Source organism: Gallus gallus, chromosome 2 (assembly GCF_016699485.2).
Source record: "Gallus gallus isolate bGalGal1 chromosome 2, bGalGal1.mat.broiler.GRCg7b, whole genome shotgun sequence".
Lineage (NCBI taxonomy): Eukaryota > Metazoa > Chordata > Aves > Galliformes > Phasianidae > Gallus > Gallus gallus.
In genome coordinates, this window is record NC_052533.1 from 26,671,421 (window position 1) to 26,689,648 (window position 18,228).

Sequence of the window (18,228 nt, forward strand, 5' to 3'; positions counted from 1 at the left end):
TTGTCAGAAGAAACTCTGGCACTGTGTTTTATACTTCTTTGAGAGGGTACAGATTTGTTCAGAGGAGATGTGCACACAAGGAGATGAAATGGGATTATAGTTGTGTAGGTAGGGCAGACTACACTGCATTTACTGTAAGATAAGAATGAAGTTGGGCAGTTGAAGAGGAACTGTTGTTTTCTTGGTCTCTACTAAGATATTCTTGCATTAACCTACCATTGTTTACATGAATGTTTAACAAAACTTACAAAACAATGTGGAAAAAAAAAAAAAAAGCTTATAAAAGTAATACAGATTGACTTTCTATTTTATTCCATCCTCAGCTCCCCAGACAGCACTGCCATAACCAGCTTTGGGCATGCCTGATTCTGAAATATCTGCAGTAGATTTAGCTTTGGGTGGTTGAATGGCCTGACATAGTGTATGAGAGTACCTGTTGTGGTTTGGTGTTGATGAGATGGTTGGAAGCCCAGGAGTAAATGCAGCTGTTCTGGGATCTGTGCTTCTGATCTGTGGATCTGAATTTTGGGTATATGTGCATGCTGGGGCTGCCCAGGAAGACGAGCTTTAGGCTGTCAGCACACCAGCCCCTGAGCCATGACCCAGTGGGCTGTCAGCATAGGAAGAACTGTATAAGTAAAGTTCAGTGTTTGTTGCCAACACGACGTGTGTGAAACTAACAGTGTAGGTAGATAAGAACCATAAGTTTCAATATCCTGTAAACTGTTGATTTAGGTCATTTTATCAGGGAACCGTGCTGAATAGTTTCAGGAGCTTTTGACTCTGCCTTAGCTGGCATGATCTCTTTTCTTTATGATGTATCACACAAGGGATGGCTACATAAAGGTGAGGCACCTGGTGCTGCACCTCAGCCATATGCTTCTGTAATTACACGACCCAATTCTAGAGTACCACTTAACAACTCGATAAGCTCTTCGTAGTCTTATTGGTAACATTTATCAGTTGTCTTAACATCCAGGCAGATATGTGGGTACACGTGGACTCAGCTGTACCGCAGACACTTCCATTAGAAGGAAGGAAGGCAGTTTACCTGAGGAGGAATTTCTCTGGGACAGAACATTTTTTTTTTCAGCATAGATTGCTTTCTGTTTAGACATGTTGTTTTTCTTTCTGTTGTTTGTGTCCTCTGACAGTCTATAGAAGAAAGCATCTGAAGTTGGCGCATGTTGGGAATGACATAAGTTGTCCCCAGTGTGGTGACTGTATTTCAGACTGTATTGTTTCACACACAGATTGTGTCTGTTTCACACCATGACTGGTGTCCTTGCTTGCCTCAGGTCATTTTGCCTTTGTCTCATCTCCTGTTTCTGACATGGGCACACACAGTATTCCAGCAGGGGTTCAGCTGAAGGCTTATTCCAGCTGTGCTGGCTGCACAGCCCTCCACACCAGCTCTGGATTTCTGTACCTGCTGGGAGAAGCACATCATGGCCCATCCATCTTAGCAATGGTCACAAAATACTAGGATCTATGAATAACAGTGACTTCAAATACAAGGAGAGAGGACACCCTCCTTTTCTGTCTGTTCTGGTGCTCCTCTGCAGGAGAATCACAGAACAGATCTTTCAGCGATGCCCCTTTCTGCTTGCCTGTGCTATAGCATGGGACTAGCTTTGGCCAGAGAAGCTGCTGTACGAGCTGCTATTGCAGAACCAGAATTTCCACTGAGATATTTGTCCCTGTCACCATGCCAGTACTGATGAACTGAAAAGACTTAGGGGGTCTGGTAGTAATTCTCTTCCTGGTTTAGAAAGGAAGTGCTGCACGTTTTGGACACCAGTAGGTGAGGGCAGCAATCTGCACTGTGTTGGAGCCAATTTTAAAACTGAATTTTTAAATTATAGAGCTCACTTGGTTTAGCTGCTGCTAGAGCACAGTGCTCACCTCATCCTGTGGGCAGAGGCTGCTTCTGTCACGGTGCTTTAAGAAACAGCATCAGGTGCTTTGTAAACTTGTTTTAAATATATTCAGTGTGGCAAGTGCATAGTTCTCAAAGACTCCTGTGCATGCACAAATAGTGAGACTGGTAGATTTTATATCACTTTAAGAAGCTTACAGCAAAGCTTAATAACTGTGGTGCCACAGGTATTCCATATGCATAGCAACGGAAAGTGCTGACTGTAACTGTCAGGAACCACAATTTGTTTGTGAATGGAATTTCTGTTTTTGTACAAAGTGCCTAATTAAGCAGAAAAGTAACGAGTATGGACTTTTGGAGGTTTTATTAATAGGAGTATTTCACCCATTTAATAGTCACTGATAGTCAAATCTTATAAAACCCTTAAACCCATTGAGTATGTGTTCAGGCAAAGAAGCATGCCTGTTTGGGCATTTTCTGCCTATTGCATTACAAAGACAGGGTTATTCTTGGTGCTCTTCAGCTTGTGTGTAGGCTGCTGTTAGTGTGCAAGCCCAGGAGGGGAAATATTTTCAGAAAACTTGTGACAATATACCACGTCTGCCCATTCTCCTTTAGGTGGTCATTCACCAGTGTGGTGGCACTGCTATGACAGTCTGGCCCCACTTGGCCTGCACGTGAATAAACCTGCAGCCATGTAGGGCATATTCAGGGAATGCTGACCGATAGCTACTGAAGAGCTCCTAGTGATGACTTTCTTATACTTTGAGGGCACTACTTTTTGAGCCACAAGTAAATTATTTTAGATTAAACTGGAGCAATCACACTTAACAAGGCTATGTACTTCACTGGCTTTGCTAGGTTAGAAGACTCCACAGATGGCAAATTTCTGTAAAACATTTATGCTACATTTGTTTTCTTTCAAGTTCCTTGCAGCTATATGCTTTGTCAGGCTTTCTTGTTATCAAATATTTACAATGTTTTTGCATGCATCTCCATGATATATGCAAATCTGCTGTGTCAATAGGAAGGCTGTAACATCACTTGTACTTGCGACCTGTTAACTGCTACTGCCACCTTCACTCTGGGATGTAACTACATCGAAATTCATACAGTTCTATATACAACATTTGGATCTGGATATTCTTGCTGAACTTCTGTGAATTTATTCTAGTAGTAGTTACTATAGCATTGTGAATGGTGCAACACCACCGTGACATAAAACTACCACAGTGTTAAAACTGATCATCTAATGGTAGAGCAAGAAAATATTTTTCTCACCCAATGATTTTTTTCCAAGATCCTTGCTAATTTTTTTTTTTTTTTGCCATGAAAATGGAATTAAGAACCTGTAATTTTAAAGATTTTTGAACTCACAATCTGATCTTTTATAAGCAATTGAGATATGTTTGAAGATAACTTTAGTTCATATATTTCATTTTGGTTTAATTTTATTCTCAAACATTTCGGAAGTAAAGCCATTCCAGAAATTGTAAGAAGTCACCCATGAGCTTAGATTTAGGTCAGATCAAGGGTAAAGATGATGCCAACTAATTAATTACTGGAACAACACGCAAAAATATTTGTGTATTTATACTGTAGAACCTATACTCTGTCTGCATTGATTTTATTATTCTTTTGTTGTACAGGTCTTAGGGGAAAAGCCAGAGCTTCCTGAATGTAGTGATGATGACGATGAGATGGCTGATATTGCAAATCGGAAGAGTGCTAAACTCTATATGGTAAGTTGCTTTATTGTGGGGGGTTAGGCACACTCAACAGGCACACGAAGCATGAAAGAATACATGGAGTTCTGGCTTCACCTACAGAACTGCAGTTGTGTTGAGTGCTCTGCAGCCAATGGACAAGATTCTCACACGGTATCAAGACAGCCCAGCTGAACTGAGGAAAAATATTGATTACAGTCCTGTTTACTCAGGAAATAAATTAAGTATGGCCTGAAACCCATTCTTTGTAGGTCAGAGAACAATTAACTTGCCTTAAATCTTAAATCAAAATATATTTACTGTCTTCTTGGTTTTAAAAGTGATAGTTTTTATAGTTTTATGTGATTTATCATGGAGCTTGAGAGATAGGCAGTTTTATTTTTCTAATTAAAATACAAAGGAATTTGAATGCAGAACTCTTTTCTTTTCAATGTTCCTTTTCTCTTTTCTCACCTCCATTGGTTTAACGCTGACCGAGACAGTGCCAATTTCAGAAAAATAATTCGTTACCAGTGTCAAAGCAGAGCCAGGTTTTGGTATTTGATCATTTCTGACAAAAGAAACCTGTTTTGAAATGAAAATGTATGGACATTCCATTTCATTGCAGGAAGCTGCAGAACTGAAACAACAAACTATTTTCAGCTCTTGATTTTCTCTTTTTCTTTCATGTCTGTCACCTTTCTTTTGTGTTGCCTTCTAAACTGTTTAGAAGAGGGGGGTGTTTTTAATGAAATCTAGAAAAGACTTATTCTCTTCCACCAAAAACAAAAAAGAGTTACTTCTTCCTGAAGACTGCAAAATTTTAATTGTTCTGTAATTTCAATTGTTCTTGTTTAGCATGTAGGTGTACCGTTGGCTTCAGTGGGGGTTATGTAGTAGCAGAAGATGACACTAATTCATTGTATAGGTTGATGTAAGCATATGTTTTTAACTGTGAGCTGTTCACCGTATACACATTTGAACTGAGAGCATAAGAGAAAATTATTTACTTTAAAAAGTTGTGAGAGATCACTAAAATTAACACTACATCTCCCTCTGCTGGATTTAACATGAAATGAAACTAGAAATGTCATTAATTGTCTTTATTTTCCAGCAGGATACAAATTTCATCCATAGCAATAGTAACTAATTTTTATAGTAATTTGGGGAATGGAAATTAGTTTGATGATCAAAACCAGAGTTTGTCTGAAGTTGCAATTATTGCTTCCTTAGGTGTCAGATGCAAGTGGATCCATGAAGTTGTCAGTGGTAGCAGAGGAAAACCCTTTCTCTATGGCTATGCTTTTGTCAGAGGAATGCTTCATCCTGGACAATGGTGCTGCAAGGAAGATCTTTGTGTGGAAAGGTAAGAGGACACTTCCATTGAAAATGCAGAAGAAACACAATTCTAAGGAGACAGTACAGCATCCACTGAATAGCCAAAACTTTATACTGACTGGACACAATACCCATAGTATGGGCATGGTTCTGCCTTGGCGTGGTCAATGGATAAGGATTGCTCATATCAGTAAGGGCTTTAAGAATGTGACCTGTCTAAAGACCCTGTCTATTTTTAAGACATCTATAAGCTTAATGCTTAAATGCTTACCTGAGCAGCAATTACAAAGCAAACATAAAGAATCCTGCAGATTTTGTGCACTGCTGCCAAATATCTATCTTCTAGGAGAATTATGGGCTTTGAAGGTTTGATAACAAGTAGGTATTATATTTCCAGACCTTTATTCATGGAGGTGTGAAATTGAAAGGTGAGTGATATTTACAATCTCCATCTTCCAGGGACCAACTGAAAACATGCTTATTATTTTTCTCCTGAATATTTCTCTGTGTTATTATCAATGCTGCTAGGACTGATTGCAGTTGTTTTAATGGATCGTTTTCCCAGAGAGAAACTGACGAAATAGGTCTGGACACTGTACTTGGAGTACTATGATGATGCTACTGCATTTAACATTGAGTATCTCCTCCCCCCCTTCTTATTTATTTATTTATTTATTTATTTATTTATTTATTTATGGTCTGAGGCAGTGTATTAATTCTTCTGTGTCATTTGCAATTTTTTTCTGCCATTTGAAATAGCAAATAATAATCAATGCAGTTGTCAAACTTCTGAATCCAGGAAGTATTAGGAATTATTGTAAGCATTCTACTTGAGAAGTTATTTGCATTCAGGGATGTAACCTTTTAAAAAATAACATTTGGGGGGCATTGTGCTCAGAGGCCTGGGCTTGATTCCTGGTTTTCCCTCTTCAACTGACAGCTTCTAGAAGAACAAAGCCAACAGGATGAGGCAATTATATACAATGTAGGTCTTGTGAATATGGCCCTACACGCTCCTTTGTGTATCCTCACTTTCCTACCACTGATAATGATAATGTGTCAGAAAAAAAAACATTAATCTGCAAGTCTCACCCTTGCACTGAGAGGCTGCAGTTATCATCTCTGCTGGAAATCTTCAGACCACTAAGCTGAGGAGTGTGAATTACTTTGCTAATAGTCTCATTCAAAACTGAATACAATGAATAGCTTATCAGAGCATCTTGGTAGACTAAGAACTCTTTAAAGCATAGTCGTTGACAGCCAGCTGGAACACAAAACTGATACAAAAAAATCATCCCACTGAGGCTTTCAGAGATCTCTAATACTGAACAAGGCTGAGAAAGGAGGAATGGGTGGGGGAAAGTGGTGGTAAATTGCACAGCAAAACCAGATTGAAAGGGAGTTTCATCTACTTGGAAGTTGTAGAATTGTGGTGGCGCCTAATGAAGGGAAGGCAGGCTTCATTTAACACATTGCAACACAGAAGGCGAGGATTCACAGAAAGTAGCCTGAGTGTTCTTATTGGATGTATACCTTACACCTAGCAAAAATTTTGAGTAGTAGGGTTTTTTTGTTTTTTTTTTTCCCAACCAAAACACAAATTGAATAACGATTTTTTCAAAACCATTAAGGTACTGTTTTGGCTGTTCAACTTTGTGTGGATCTCATTACTCGTGTTTGGTCAAGATGGAGGCATGAGCAATGTTGAAGAGAATCTGGCTCAAGGGCATCTTGTTTTTAAAAGTTCCATGAACTCACTGCCTTTTCTCATGTATTGTTCTTATTTTTTAACCAGGCAAAGATGCTAACCCACAGGAAAGAAAGGCTGCCATGAAGAATGCTGAAACATTCGTACAGCAGATGAATTATCCTGCCAACACACAGGTGCAATCTATTTATGAGACGATTCCAAGAGATAATGAATGCTGTTAAAGGCTTTGTTTTTAAATCAGCATAAAAATTATTTTTTAAGGGCATATAAGTCAATAGGGGCAATGTTCTATTGACAAATAACTCAGAAGAGTTTTCCTTTCAGTAACAATTTCAGCTTTGTTTTCATTCCATCTCATGTTTCCTGTTTCATTTCAGATTCAAGTGCTTCCAGAAGGAGGTGAAACGCCAATTTTCAAACAATTTTTCAAAGACTGGAAGGATAAAGATCAAAGCGATGGCTTCGGCAAAGTATATGTCACAGAGAGAGTGGCTAAAATTGAGCAGATTGAATTTGATGCTACCAAGTTACATGAGTCTCCACAAATGGCTGCACAGCATAACATGATAGATGATGGCTCAGGGAAAGTACAGGTACTTTTTGTGTTGTAATTAACACCCATCCAATTTCCCCCTACCCAATTTCTTCTGTTACTTGTAATAGGTTCAACTGCTACTGTATGTTTTGCCATTTAAGCTGTTATATTGAGTAAAACTACATTAATGGTTATTCCTACCAACAGACAAGGAACTTTGAAGTGGAAAGTGAATCTTTTTGTCGGCAGTATGCTGGCATGTAATGTTGTTTTTATGCTCATGAAAGACGTAGAAGTCATCAGAAGAAATCAAAGAGCAGAAATGTCTCCCCTTTTATGAAATACTTTTAAAATAAATACTTTAAGTGTGATCCTTATCCTAAAGGAACGCTTCTAGCCCACATCATCTTGAAATCTGGAATGGAAAAACTTGTTTTTTTGGAGTCAGAAATGTAATCCATTTATCTATATATGTCTTCTTGTATCTGTCCTGTCTGCTTCTTTGTCCCTAGTGGGTGTTTCAGGTAGCATGAATTTTGAAAGAATATGATGGCTTTAGAGTCTTTCTAAATCTATCCATATCCCATTGAAATCTCTTTGGATTAGTCTTTTGTATAATCAAAGGAATATTTTTGGACTACACGGGGCTATCTTGGTACTTCACCAACATACCTTGTTGAATACAGGTCTGAATGTTGGGGTCCTGAAAGTAAGAGGAGGAATAAATGCCCACAGTCTTCTTGGTTTATTTTCTGCATTTCTGACTTCATACTTGGGATGGTTCATGGATTTCAGCCACAGCAGCTTAGATCTGAAGCACTTTTTATTTATAATTCCAACAGAATGTTTTTGAAGGGCAGCTGTTAACTGAGTTGATCTGTAGCGAATCAAATACAAGAAATCTGCAAAACTGTATCTTTACTACCTCTCCCAAACATTATTATAGTTCTGCTAGGAACCATAACATTGTGACATTATTGTTACACTATCGTCTTAAGACATCAAGAAAGTAAGTTCAAATATAGCATTACAGAATGACATTAAAGCATCAAGACAAAGAAAAGTGTACTGCAATGGCTCATTGATTATTATTCATTCATTCAGTGGATGTAGGGTGCATACATACACTTCAGTGTAGAATCTTTCTTGGTCATACTATAACGTTTGGGAAAAGAAGAAAAGCTGCTTAAGGTATGATAGAATAAATTGCCTCTTGAAGAGACTCAAGATGAAGTTTAGCATTTTGCAGTGATTTCTGTGTTTCCCCAGATCTGGCGTGTGGAAAGCAGTGGCAGAGTTCCTGTGGAACCCGAAACGTATGGACAGTTCTATGGTGGTGACTGTTACATCATCCTATACACATATCCTAAAGGGCAGATCATCTACACATGGTATGTGTGGACAGCTTTGCACAGACCTCCAGTATGTGGATACTATTTCATGCTCACTTTGTGTCCTGTTGAGAAGAGTAGAGTCACATATAAATGCAGGGTTATTTAATATGTCTTGGACGTGCAGTATGATCTCTAGACCATTCGGAAATGGGGCTCAACCACTGTATTTATATTTATTTATTTATTTATTTATTTTTACCATGTATTTCTCAGGCAAGGAGCCTGTGCTACAAAAGATGAACTGACTGCATCTGCATTTCTGACTGTTCAGCTCGACCGGTCATTGAATGATCAGGCTGTGCAGGTTAGTGTCTTTCGGATGACAGTGAACAGAGCATACAATATGGATGCAGAAACAAAGACTGAAAGGAGGAGATAGTCTTTGAAGATAGGGAATATCAGCTGCTAACGGTGACCCCTTCCGTGCATGCATTTATCATGTATCGAGATATTTAACTTCCATTCAGTGCATAAACTGCCTGAAATTACTTGCATTTTACCACAGCTTAATGGCATGATGATTAGCCACGAAGCACTGTAAATTTACCTCACAGCTCACTCTGCAGGGAATTGTGCATGTCGCCATCCTGATCTTTTTTCATAACACTTAGCTTAGTTGCGGAAGATAGATGCATCTCCTTAGTTGAAAAAACAAATGAGTTTGTATTCAAACAGTCTTTTTGTCATCTACCTGTTACTTGAACTCAGTTCAAATTTTTTTTTTTCCGGCTTTTCCCTTTTATTTTCTTCATACAACTGATACTGTTTGATCCTCATATTTATCTTCAAATACATTTCTTACTTGTTGGCATTAGCCAACATTGGGTAGGTGGAGCAATGGAAAGCCTCTTATTTTCACAGAAGAGCTCAAGCAGGAAGATGACTAGGGACAGGCAGGGATTTTCTAGGTACTAGAAGGTAATTATTTATTTCCCATCCTTACCAATGTACAGTAAACTTAAAAGGCAGAGTATACTTCTGTCTATTAATCAGTTATGATTTATTATTGAAATTATACTAAGGAAAGTTTAAAAGACTTCCTGTTAATTATTCCTTGAAGTATTCCTAACATATGTTCTGTCTTTGGACAGAGCTCAGCACCATACAGTCTTATCTCATACCTATGACCAGTACTGCAGTAATAACAACATTACAATTAAATAGCTGCAATAATAGGATTAAGAAGCTGTTTTATTAGAGCTGTGTGTGTATAAATGTACACATGTTAAGTACAGGTAATATATTCTAGGTAGGCATGTATATGCTTATAAATACACAACTATATATAGGCATGCGTGGATTTGTACATATAAACATGCTTACCCAAAATATATTACCTGTACTTAACGTGTGTTTAAGCAGTTGGAAAGGCTTGAAGTGTATTATTTCTGCTCACTAGGTGGCACTACAGTACAAATTACTATTAAAACGCCACGAGAGCATTTGTTTTGCTGGAATGTTTCCCTCAGCGCGTTTCATGTGTTGTTTTTGTTTGTTCATCTGTTCGTTCTTGTTGTTTGTGATTTGTAAAATCCTGCCACAGTTTTGCAGCTTAGCATCCAGAAGCATACATGTTAGGTGTCCCAGTCAGGTAATGTTCTCAGTCTGTCCAGCAGTGCAGCAGCTGGAAGCGCTTCCTTGGTGGCGCAGCATGACCTGCCGGATTGCAGCAGCCCTTCCTTGGCTCTCCGCTGCTTCCAGCCTGACCAGGCAGGGCTCAGGGGCTGGCACCGGGGCTCTGCAACACGCTCATACTGAGCTCCACTGCCTATGGCTGAGTACAGCAGAGCCTTCAACTTGGCACTGCCACGTCCCCTGGGTGTTTCGCGTAGGAAGCAGAGCCAGTATGGCCTCAAAAGACAGGCATGGTTCCTCCCTGTGCTGCTGCCTTTCTCTGCCTTCCTGACAGGCAGCTTTCCATTTATTTCCTTTTCTTCCCTCTGACCCCCTCAGCTTTTCTCTCCTGCCATCCTTCCTTTTGCCTTCATTTCATGCACAATGCGAGTCACTTTTCCTTGTATAAAGCAAGGGGAACTTGCATAGAAAATCTATATACAATACGTTCTTTAGCTGTCAGTTTTTGTTTCCTTAGGTGGGAAAAGAGAGGATACTCTCATAAAGGACAAACGAACAGTTGTATACAAGTAACTTTTATTGTACCTTAACCTAAAAATAGCAGTTCTTCCTAGCTCAGTGTTCTTTGAGATGGCAACAATGTCTTTTGTAACTATAATGGAAGTTCCCTTCAGTCATCCATGTTATTCATGCAGGAAGGATTTATGCTCATCTTTTTCATCATACTTCAGATAAATGCACATATAAAAAACCAATTAGGATGAACAACCACCCTCTTGTGTTTAAATACAGATCCTCTAAAATTTCAAGTTACTTTTGTAGTGGAATTAAGTGACGCTATGAAACTCCATGAAACGACAGTTCTTTTCTAAGAAAAAAAAAAAGCAATTTTCTTATTACAGTAGATAGGAGACATTTTAATCAGTGAGACATTATGTTAGAGGTTTGAGTCCTGTCTGTGTGTTAGCGTGATTGACAACAAATCTCACAAATACTCTAACTTTAACGTGTCTGGAACTATATTTTTAGAGCGTCTCAGTTTCCCAGTTCTTGTACTTGCTAACAGTCCTCGTTTTATTAGCTAACATCCTCTATGCTATTCATCTAAGGCTAAAAATAATTACCCATGTCTTCTTGTTTCTTTTATTGCATTTCTTTATGTACATACAGATTCGAGTCAGTCAAGGCAAAGAACCTCCCCATTTACTGAGCCTGTTCAAAAATAAACCACTTACTGTCTACAAGAATGGAACATCCAAGAAGGAAGGTCAGAAACCTGCTCCACCCACACGGCTCTTCCAAATACGCAGGAACCTAATGTCCGTTACCAGGATTGCTGAGGTAAGGTCATCTGCTAAATAATATGGTATAGCTACCATGAGCTGCTCTGACTATCTCTGTTGAATAGTCACATCTGGTACGAACACAACTTTAAAAACCACTGCTCTGTGTGACCAACCTATCAAAGATCAAAAGGAATAAAGTATAACTGGCTACAACCAATCTGCTTGTTGCAGAGGAAACTCTAAGAAAATGTGTAGTGAGCAGTCAACTGACAAAGAACAGATGAGAAATGAGCAACCCTTAATGAGACAGTCCCTCCTACTGCCAGAGAGTTATAAGATTTGTCCTTCAAGTCAGATCCTAGTTTCAAGTGAAGTTCTCCTCTAATTTACATCAGTATAAATCCAGGAAAAAATCAAATTAATAAAGCATAGCTGATTAACACCTGTATGTATGTTTTATATAAACATTCAAAATAGTGATGCATGCTATTTGAAAATGGGAAGTGTAAAACAGTTTCTTTCTTGATGTTCTAGGTTGATGTTGATGCAATGTCACTGAATTCCAATGATGCCTTTGTTCTGAAACTTCCAAACAACACTGGTTACACCTGGGTGGGAAAAGGAGTAAACAAAGAAGAGGAACAAGGAGCTCAATACATTGCCAGTGTTCTTAAGTGCCAGACTGCTAAGATTAATGAAGGCCAGGAACCAGGTTGGTTTGAAGCCATGCTGTTTCTAATGGGCAGCTGTGGATATACAGCACTGTATGGAAATACAGCCGAAATGTTTTTCACCATTATGTATTTTGTAAGTAGAACCATATGCTCACTCTCTCCCTTTGAAAATCTAACACAACATTTTCGAATGGAAATCTATCTGGAATTAGCTGATGCATAAGTAGTGCAATGCCCTGGAAGTCTGTAGGGCAGCAGCAGGTGCTGCAGAGCAATCCTTTCTTAGCCCTTGGAGACCAGGAGGGGAGCAAGATGTTGTTCTATGGAAGTCTGCAAGTGACACCTTTATTGTTATGCTGACAAACTGGAGGAAGAACTGTAAGAAAATGCATTCATCTTTGAGGCAGCAAATAAGATGCTGTTCAGGGATTCCTGAAATAGTATCAAGCAAAATCATAAAATGTTAAATCCACTGCTATATAAATTATGTATTATATATTTCAGAGGAATTCTGGAAAGCACTTGGAGGTAAAAAAAAATATCAGACTTCATCTCAGCTTTTGACAAAGGCTGAAGATCATCCTCCTCGCCTGTTTGGTTGTTCTAATAAGACCGGCAGATTTATTGTAAGTGTATAATGGATACTTTCCCCTTTCTTTAATAGTGTAATTTCTGGCATGTTTTATCTTGGGAACCAACAGGTATTAAATGAATCTGGGGACCTGGCTTTTCTTTGTGTAGTTAGTAGTGCTTAGCAAGAGCTAGAGAGTTGAGGCTTGGTGCTTTGAATCAATCCAAATGCAGAGAAGAGACAGAAGAATTCATACTGGAGATGTCTGCACAGCCTGCTCCAGCTGCGTACTAGAGACATGCAGATGCAAAAAGATGAGGTGTTTGCCTAGTCAAAACCAATTGTGTTCTTGCAGAGCATTGCCAGACTGCTATCATTTCTCTGAGGAAGTGCAGGTCAGTGCCTTTCTCCTTACGCGTCTGACAGTGGGAGAAGAGGAAAAGAAACAGCCTAAACCCTTGCCAGAAGTCCTTATTAGCCTGAAATTTTATGTAGAGATTTAGGACATGTAATTGCCTCTAAGGTACTGGCCTGTGCTCAGGGAGGTAGGAGGACATATTTCCTTAGCAGAAATATCTGGAGCTGTGTGCTGGATATTAAGTGTATGGTTTAGACTTAATTACTTACCATATTGTGTTTGCAAAAGATGAACTAATTTTTAGATAGGCAACATAGTTGGCTACTATCTCTGCAATTTCCTTAAGAGAAATCTCATTCATACAGAGAGAGATAATACAGATAGGATCCTTTAATAAAGACTTTAAAATATTACAAGAATAGTACAGCATATTCTTATAGCAAGCTTCTAAAATACTCCTGTGAAATACAATGCAAGTAACAACTCTCACTATAATAGCCTGCTGGCAGCTATGCACTAGCTTGCTTTTCTGTTTTAAATTCCCTCCAAATTTGTTAAACTCCGTATCTCCCATTTCATTTCCTTAGTATCTGACTCACCACTGTTAGAGCTCACCACAACAAGGGGGTCAGATCCCTCAGAGCTTCTGGCCACCATATCATGGTAGAGTGATAAAAGGACTGACTTTTGCACTATCTCATTCCAATCCCTCTAGTACTCCTGCATGACCAAGCATAGCCAAATGCTTGATAGACCTTTACAATTAACAGGCTATTAGCTACATTATTAGCTCTCTTGCTCATACAGATGAAAATTAAACTGCTTTCTTGTCTGCCTGTAAATCCCTGGAAGAAGCAAGCAGTCTGCATTTCCTCTGGGGGCTAATCCTCAATGGCTTAGTTAACTATCATGTCTCATTTTCAAGTGACTGGAAAGCATACTTGCATGTGTATTTCACCACTGAGATCACCCGCTGCAAATCAGAGTAGTTTCTTTATTAACAAATGTAAGCTGCATGAATACATCAGCTGTAAAATTGGTTTAGTTAGTTCAGTACATGTCACACTATGGAAATCCCCCTGTCTTTTCCTTCTGGCAAACTTCAGTCCTAATTCACAATGGTCACAATTCCTATTGTCCTTTAAAAAACATCTGTGGTCTATCCAAAATTGGAATGTCTTGAGAAGTCATTAAAGCAAAAGCAGAAAATACCCACCAGAGTGTCCTTTTTAGATTGAGGAGGTCCCAGGAGAATTCACTCAGGATGATTTGGCTGAAGATGATGTCATGTTACTAGATGCTTGGGAGCAGGTAAGCTGTGTATTTTACCACTGTTTGGTGTGGGTTTTGTTTTGTTTTGTTTGTTTGTTCTTTGTGGTAACAAGAATTTATTCTTAACAACTTAGCATGTGAGATGGGAGGAAAGATCATATTTCTGAGAATGAAAGAGGTTTTGCTTTCTTTAAATTGTATCATTGGGAGTTGTATTTTCTGAGCTCTGTGATGTGCTAGTGTGAATAAAAGTGACTGAATTTCTAAGCATAGTGTGGCACCACAGCAGACACTTCCCATTAAAACCAATGGAGGCTGCAAGAGTATAAGCTCCAGGATTGAGGCTCTCAATTATTCTTGACGTCATCCCTAAGACTTATTAATTTTAAGAAGGAAGGTTATTGCAAAGAAAGGTATCAAAGGTACGAAATCAGTGTAGCAGCATCACCTATGAAAAAATCCTATTAGAGAAGGGGACAAACACTAGACCTTTACATAGATTTCTTCAAAAGAACTGAGTTGAGGGTGACAGAAGTAATCTCCATCATTTTCCTAGATTCATAGAAAACTGAAAATGTTGAGAGATTTTTATACGGCAGGCAAACTTACTGTGAGTGCGGATAGCACATCTATGTCTCACATTCTCTCTATTCTTTCTCTGCACCTTGGAGGGAAATGGGGAGAGCATCATGCTTTACTTGTCTTCTTCGGGCTAACCATCAAGGGGAAAAGGCTGAGATTTTAGGAAATGCAAAGGAATGTGCAAGGCTCATGCAAGAAGGAGCAGAGGGGAAGGCAGTATTAATAGCTGGGTGGGAAGGTGTTGGGATATACAGACTCAAATATGAATGGAAGAAATCTGGGAAAAGAAGCTGGTTTCCAAAAGGATCCTTGGCAGAAAGAAAAAAAAGAAAAAGAAAACAAAGGTGGAGGTTGCAGACTGCGGCTCTGGAAGTGGGGTTATTCAATGAAATATTCAATTACCCTGAGTAGCATCTGTCTCAGGGCACAAGTGTTGATGTATACAGAGCCCTATCCAGAGACAGCTTCTGTTCAGCACTTTCACCTGTACCCAAAGAGCAATTTCCTTGCAAACTTGGAAAAGATGACCACTGAAAAGGTAATTAGAGTTCCTTTCGTCTGAGTGCATCAAGTCTGGCATTCCAGAGTCAAGAGAGTGGTGAAACTGTTGAGTATAGATCTACATTCTCCAGCAAGGGAAAAACAACACACATTAATTTTGGTTTATGAGACTTGTGTATCTCTGCAGTACTTTCCTAGAATATATTATTTCTCCTAGTGGAATCAACTGTTTTGTGTTTTGCCTATTGCACATAAAATCCTAATAAAAACACAAGGGCTAAAGCTTTCTCTCTTCTGTTTGCAGGTTTTTGTCTGGATTGGGAAAGAAGCTAATGAAACTGAACGACAGGAATCCGTTAAATCTGGTAAATCAAATCAACCTGGCAGAATTCTGAGGGAATTAGCATCAATAGTGCTTAAACAAATGAAAAGATATTGAAGAAGAAATGTAGTTCTGTTTACAATGTTGTTTAAAAGAGTTATTGAGCGTATTAGAATTTAGCCCTGGATAAGATTATTTTCTCCTTTAAGTGTAATTTAAAACTCATATATCTTCCTTATCTGTAAATTTATGAGGAGAAAAATTAATCAGAGCTTTTTAAAGTGAATATAGGAGAGCTCAATGAAAAGAAAATGCACTGAAAATAAAATGAGGTATTACTGACCCAAACCCTACAATGTATAGTCAAAGGAATGCCAACAAATCCTCAACTGTCTGTGTGGCCACCCGTGGAGGAGGAAATTCCTATTGCAGGACAAATCAAGACAATTTACCTGAAATGCACCTCCTTGAAAAATCCCTGTGTCATCTTTAGTGTGATTTCTTATACCTGAGCCTTCCTGATGGAATTCCTGCTAAAAACACTTGCAGGCATTCCCTCAAAGCAGCTAAGGTTGCCTTGCTGCATTTCCAATAGGTACTCATGTTACACTGAGGCGTCAGGGGATCTGTACTGAATGCAGATTCGAAGCTTTTACATGGCAAAAATGGGACTGAAGCTTGTGCATTCACACAGCACCAGCAAATGTGTTCCAATAAAAAACCAAAACACAGTTGTATGGCAGTGGACCGATCAGAGTAATAATCACTGTTTGACTCCTGTGGAAAATTCTTTCACTGGCAGCTGGGAGAAATCAGCGATTACTCGATCATTTCATTGCCTTTGAAATAATTGAATGGAATATTTTATTATAACAGCCCTGGGTTATTTTTTTGATGTATTTTTTTATGCCAAAGGAATTAACTAATATTTTACATGTTTTATTTCCCCTTGTTTTTAGCCAAACGCTATATTGAAACAGACCCTTCTGGCAGAGATAAGGGGACCCCCATCGTTATAGTGAAGCAGGGGCATGAGCCCCCAACCTTCACGGGCTGGTTCCTGGCTTGGGATTCCAACAAATGGAAAAACTGAGCTACCCAAGAGAGCTTCAGCTTCAAGCCAAAGAATCATGAGTGCACAACTATTTTCTAGTATTTTTAAGCATAAGCTTATGCAACAACATGATGCAGATCTTGTTACCCTTTGCTGAGCTTTGATATCTTTATATGAATAACTTAGCGGTTCTCAGTGCTGGATAGGATGAATGATAATTGTCAAGTGAGGTGGGTGGGGCTTTTCACGTAGGAAATATGCAACCTATGAATTCTTCACAAAAGTGGACCAGTTTATTTTACTTTGCAAAGATGGGCCAAATTCTGCCTTCCCTTAACAATTCAAACCAATGCCAAAGAAACTCCTTTAGTGTAAAGACAGCATAATTTTGTGCATAATTTGGCTGGTGTAGAATTTCAGACAATGCCTGATGCAGAGCTTTGTCTTGCAAGGGGCAAACAAGAGATGAGTATTTTGACACAGCTGTTCTTAACATGTCTGTTTGCTGTCCTTGGTCTAGATATTATAATTGGAGCTTAGGATTGTACACTTGTAAGAATATGAAGGTGTTTTGTGGTGCGTAGGGTTTTTTTTTTTTTTTAGATTCTATCTAAATCATTTTAATGGATTTTAGGTTTCTCTATGCAAACCAGCCTCCAGCTCCACATCTTTTTAACTGAAGCTCTCACGCACATTTTAGGGAACTACTTTTCAGTGGAAGCAGAAGTAACAGCTTCAAAAATACTTACTCTGCCTTAACCAGACCGCACTTAAGCCATACTTTGCCTTGATTGCCTTACTCAGCAGTCCCTCGTGCTTTCATGGCATGTAATTTGTTCACATTGTCAGGTACAGGATATGTTTCCAACTCATTTTCTAAACAGGTCTCAGTCAAATATCAGCATGGAAACTGCTTTTTTCAGCAGCATTCCTGGGAATTTGGAGTATGAGGAAGCACCACATAAGTTTCTCTCAGACACAGCTATTTGGGATTTCTTTTTTTGTATTCTGGTGAATTTAAGAGCATATCTTCAAAGTATGTTTTTTTAAGTTGTAGCTTTGCCAGAAAAGTCTCCTTAAGGGCATTAGGAAAAATCCTGCTACAAATCTATAGCGCTGCTTTAAGCATTTATCCTAGAATGCTTGTTTTAAACAATTTGTACAGCAGTAAATCATGTTAATGTGGCTTTTTAACGAAGGCTTTTCAACACTTTTGTTGTTCTCATAAGATAGTTTGGAAAGTGAACATTTTAGTTATTTTTTACTTTTTATGATTGTGATTTTGAATCTGAGTTATGCAAAAGAGTGAATTTTATCTGAGCTCATAATAACATTGACAAAAACTAAAGAGAAGCTAAGTCAATTAATTCAGGGAGTTTTTTCAGCCTTAAACATTCATTTAGATCCTTTCTTAAATAACTGGGCTGTATCTGGATGTCATTTCATTTAAAATAAAATTATGAAACAGTA

General features: G+C 38.6%; 1 protein-coding gene across 2 annotated transcripts in view; it reads left to right on the plus strand.

Moving 5' to 3' along the window:
- Positions 1 to 18,228, plus strand: part of SCIN (scinderin) — a 48,656-nt gene extending 30,428 nt beyond the window's left edge. For both annotated transcript variants that reach the window (NM_001244593.2, NM_001397733.1), the window contains 12 exons: positions 3,529 to 3,621; positions 4,819 to 4,951; positions 6,719 to 6,807; positions 7,012 to 7,227; positions 8,439 to 8,560; positions 8,777 to 8,867; positions 11,309 to 11,479; positions 11,959 to 12,136; positions 12,603 to 12,724; positions 14,261 to 14,338; positions 15,687 to 15,747; positions 16,664 to 18,228. In NM_001244593.2, the coding sequence (NP_001231522.2) occupies positions 3,529 to 3,621; positions 4,819 to 4,951; positions 6,719 to 6,807; positions 7,012 to 7,227; positions 8,439 to 8,560; positions 8,777 to 8,867; positions 11,309 to 11,479; positions 11,959 to 12,136; positions 12,603 to 12,724; positions 14,261 to 14,338; positions 15,687 to 15,747; positions 16,664 to 16,797 (1,488 nt within the window). In that variant the 3' untranslated portion in view covers positions 16,798 to 18,228. The remainder of the gene's footprint in view (positions 1 to 3,528; positions 3,622 to 4,818; positions 4,952 to 6,718; positions 6,808 to 7,011; positions 7,228 to 8,438; positions 8,561 to 8,776; positions 8,868 to 11,308; positions 11,480 to 11,958; positions 12,137 to 12,602; positions 12,725 to 14,260; positions 14,339 to 15,686; positions 15,748 to 16,663) is intronic.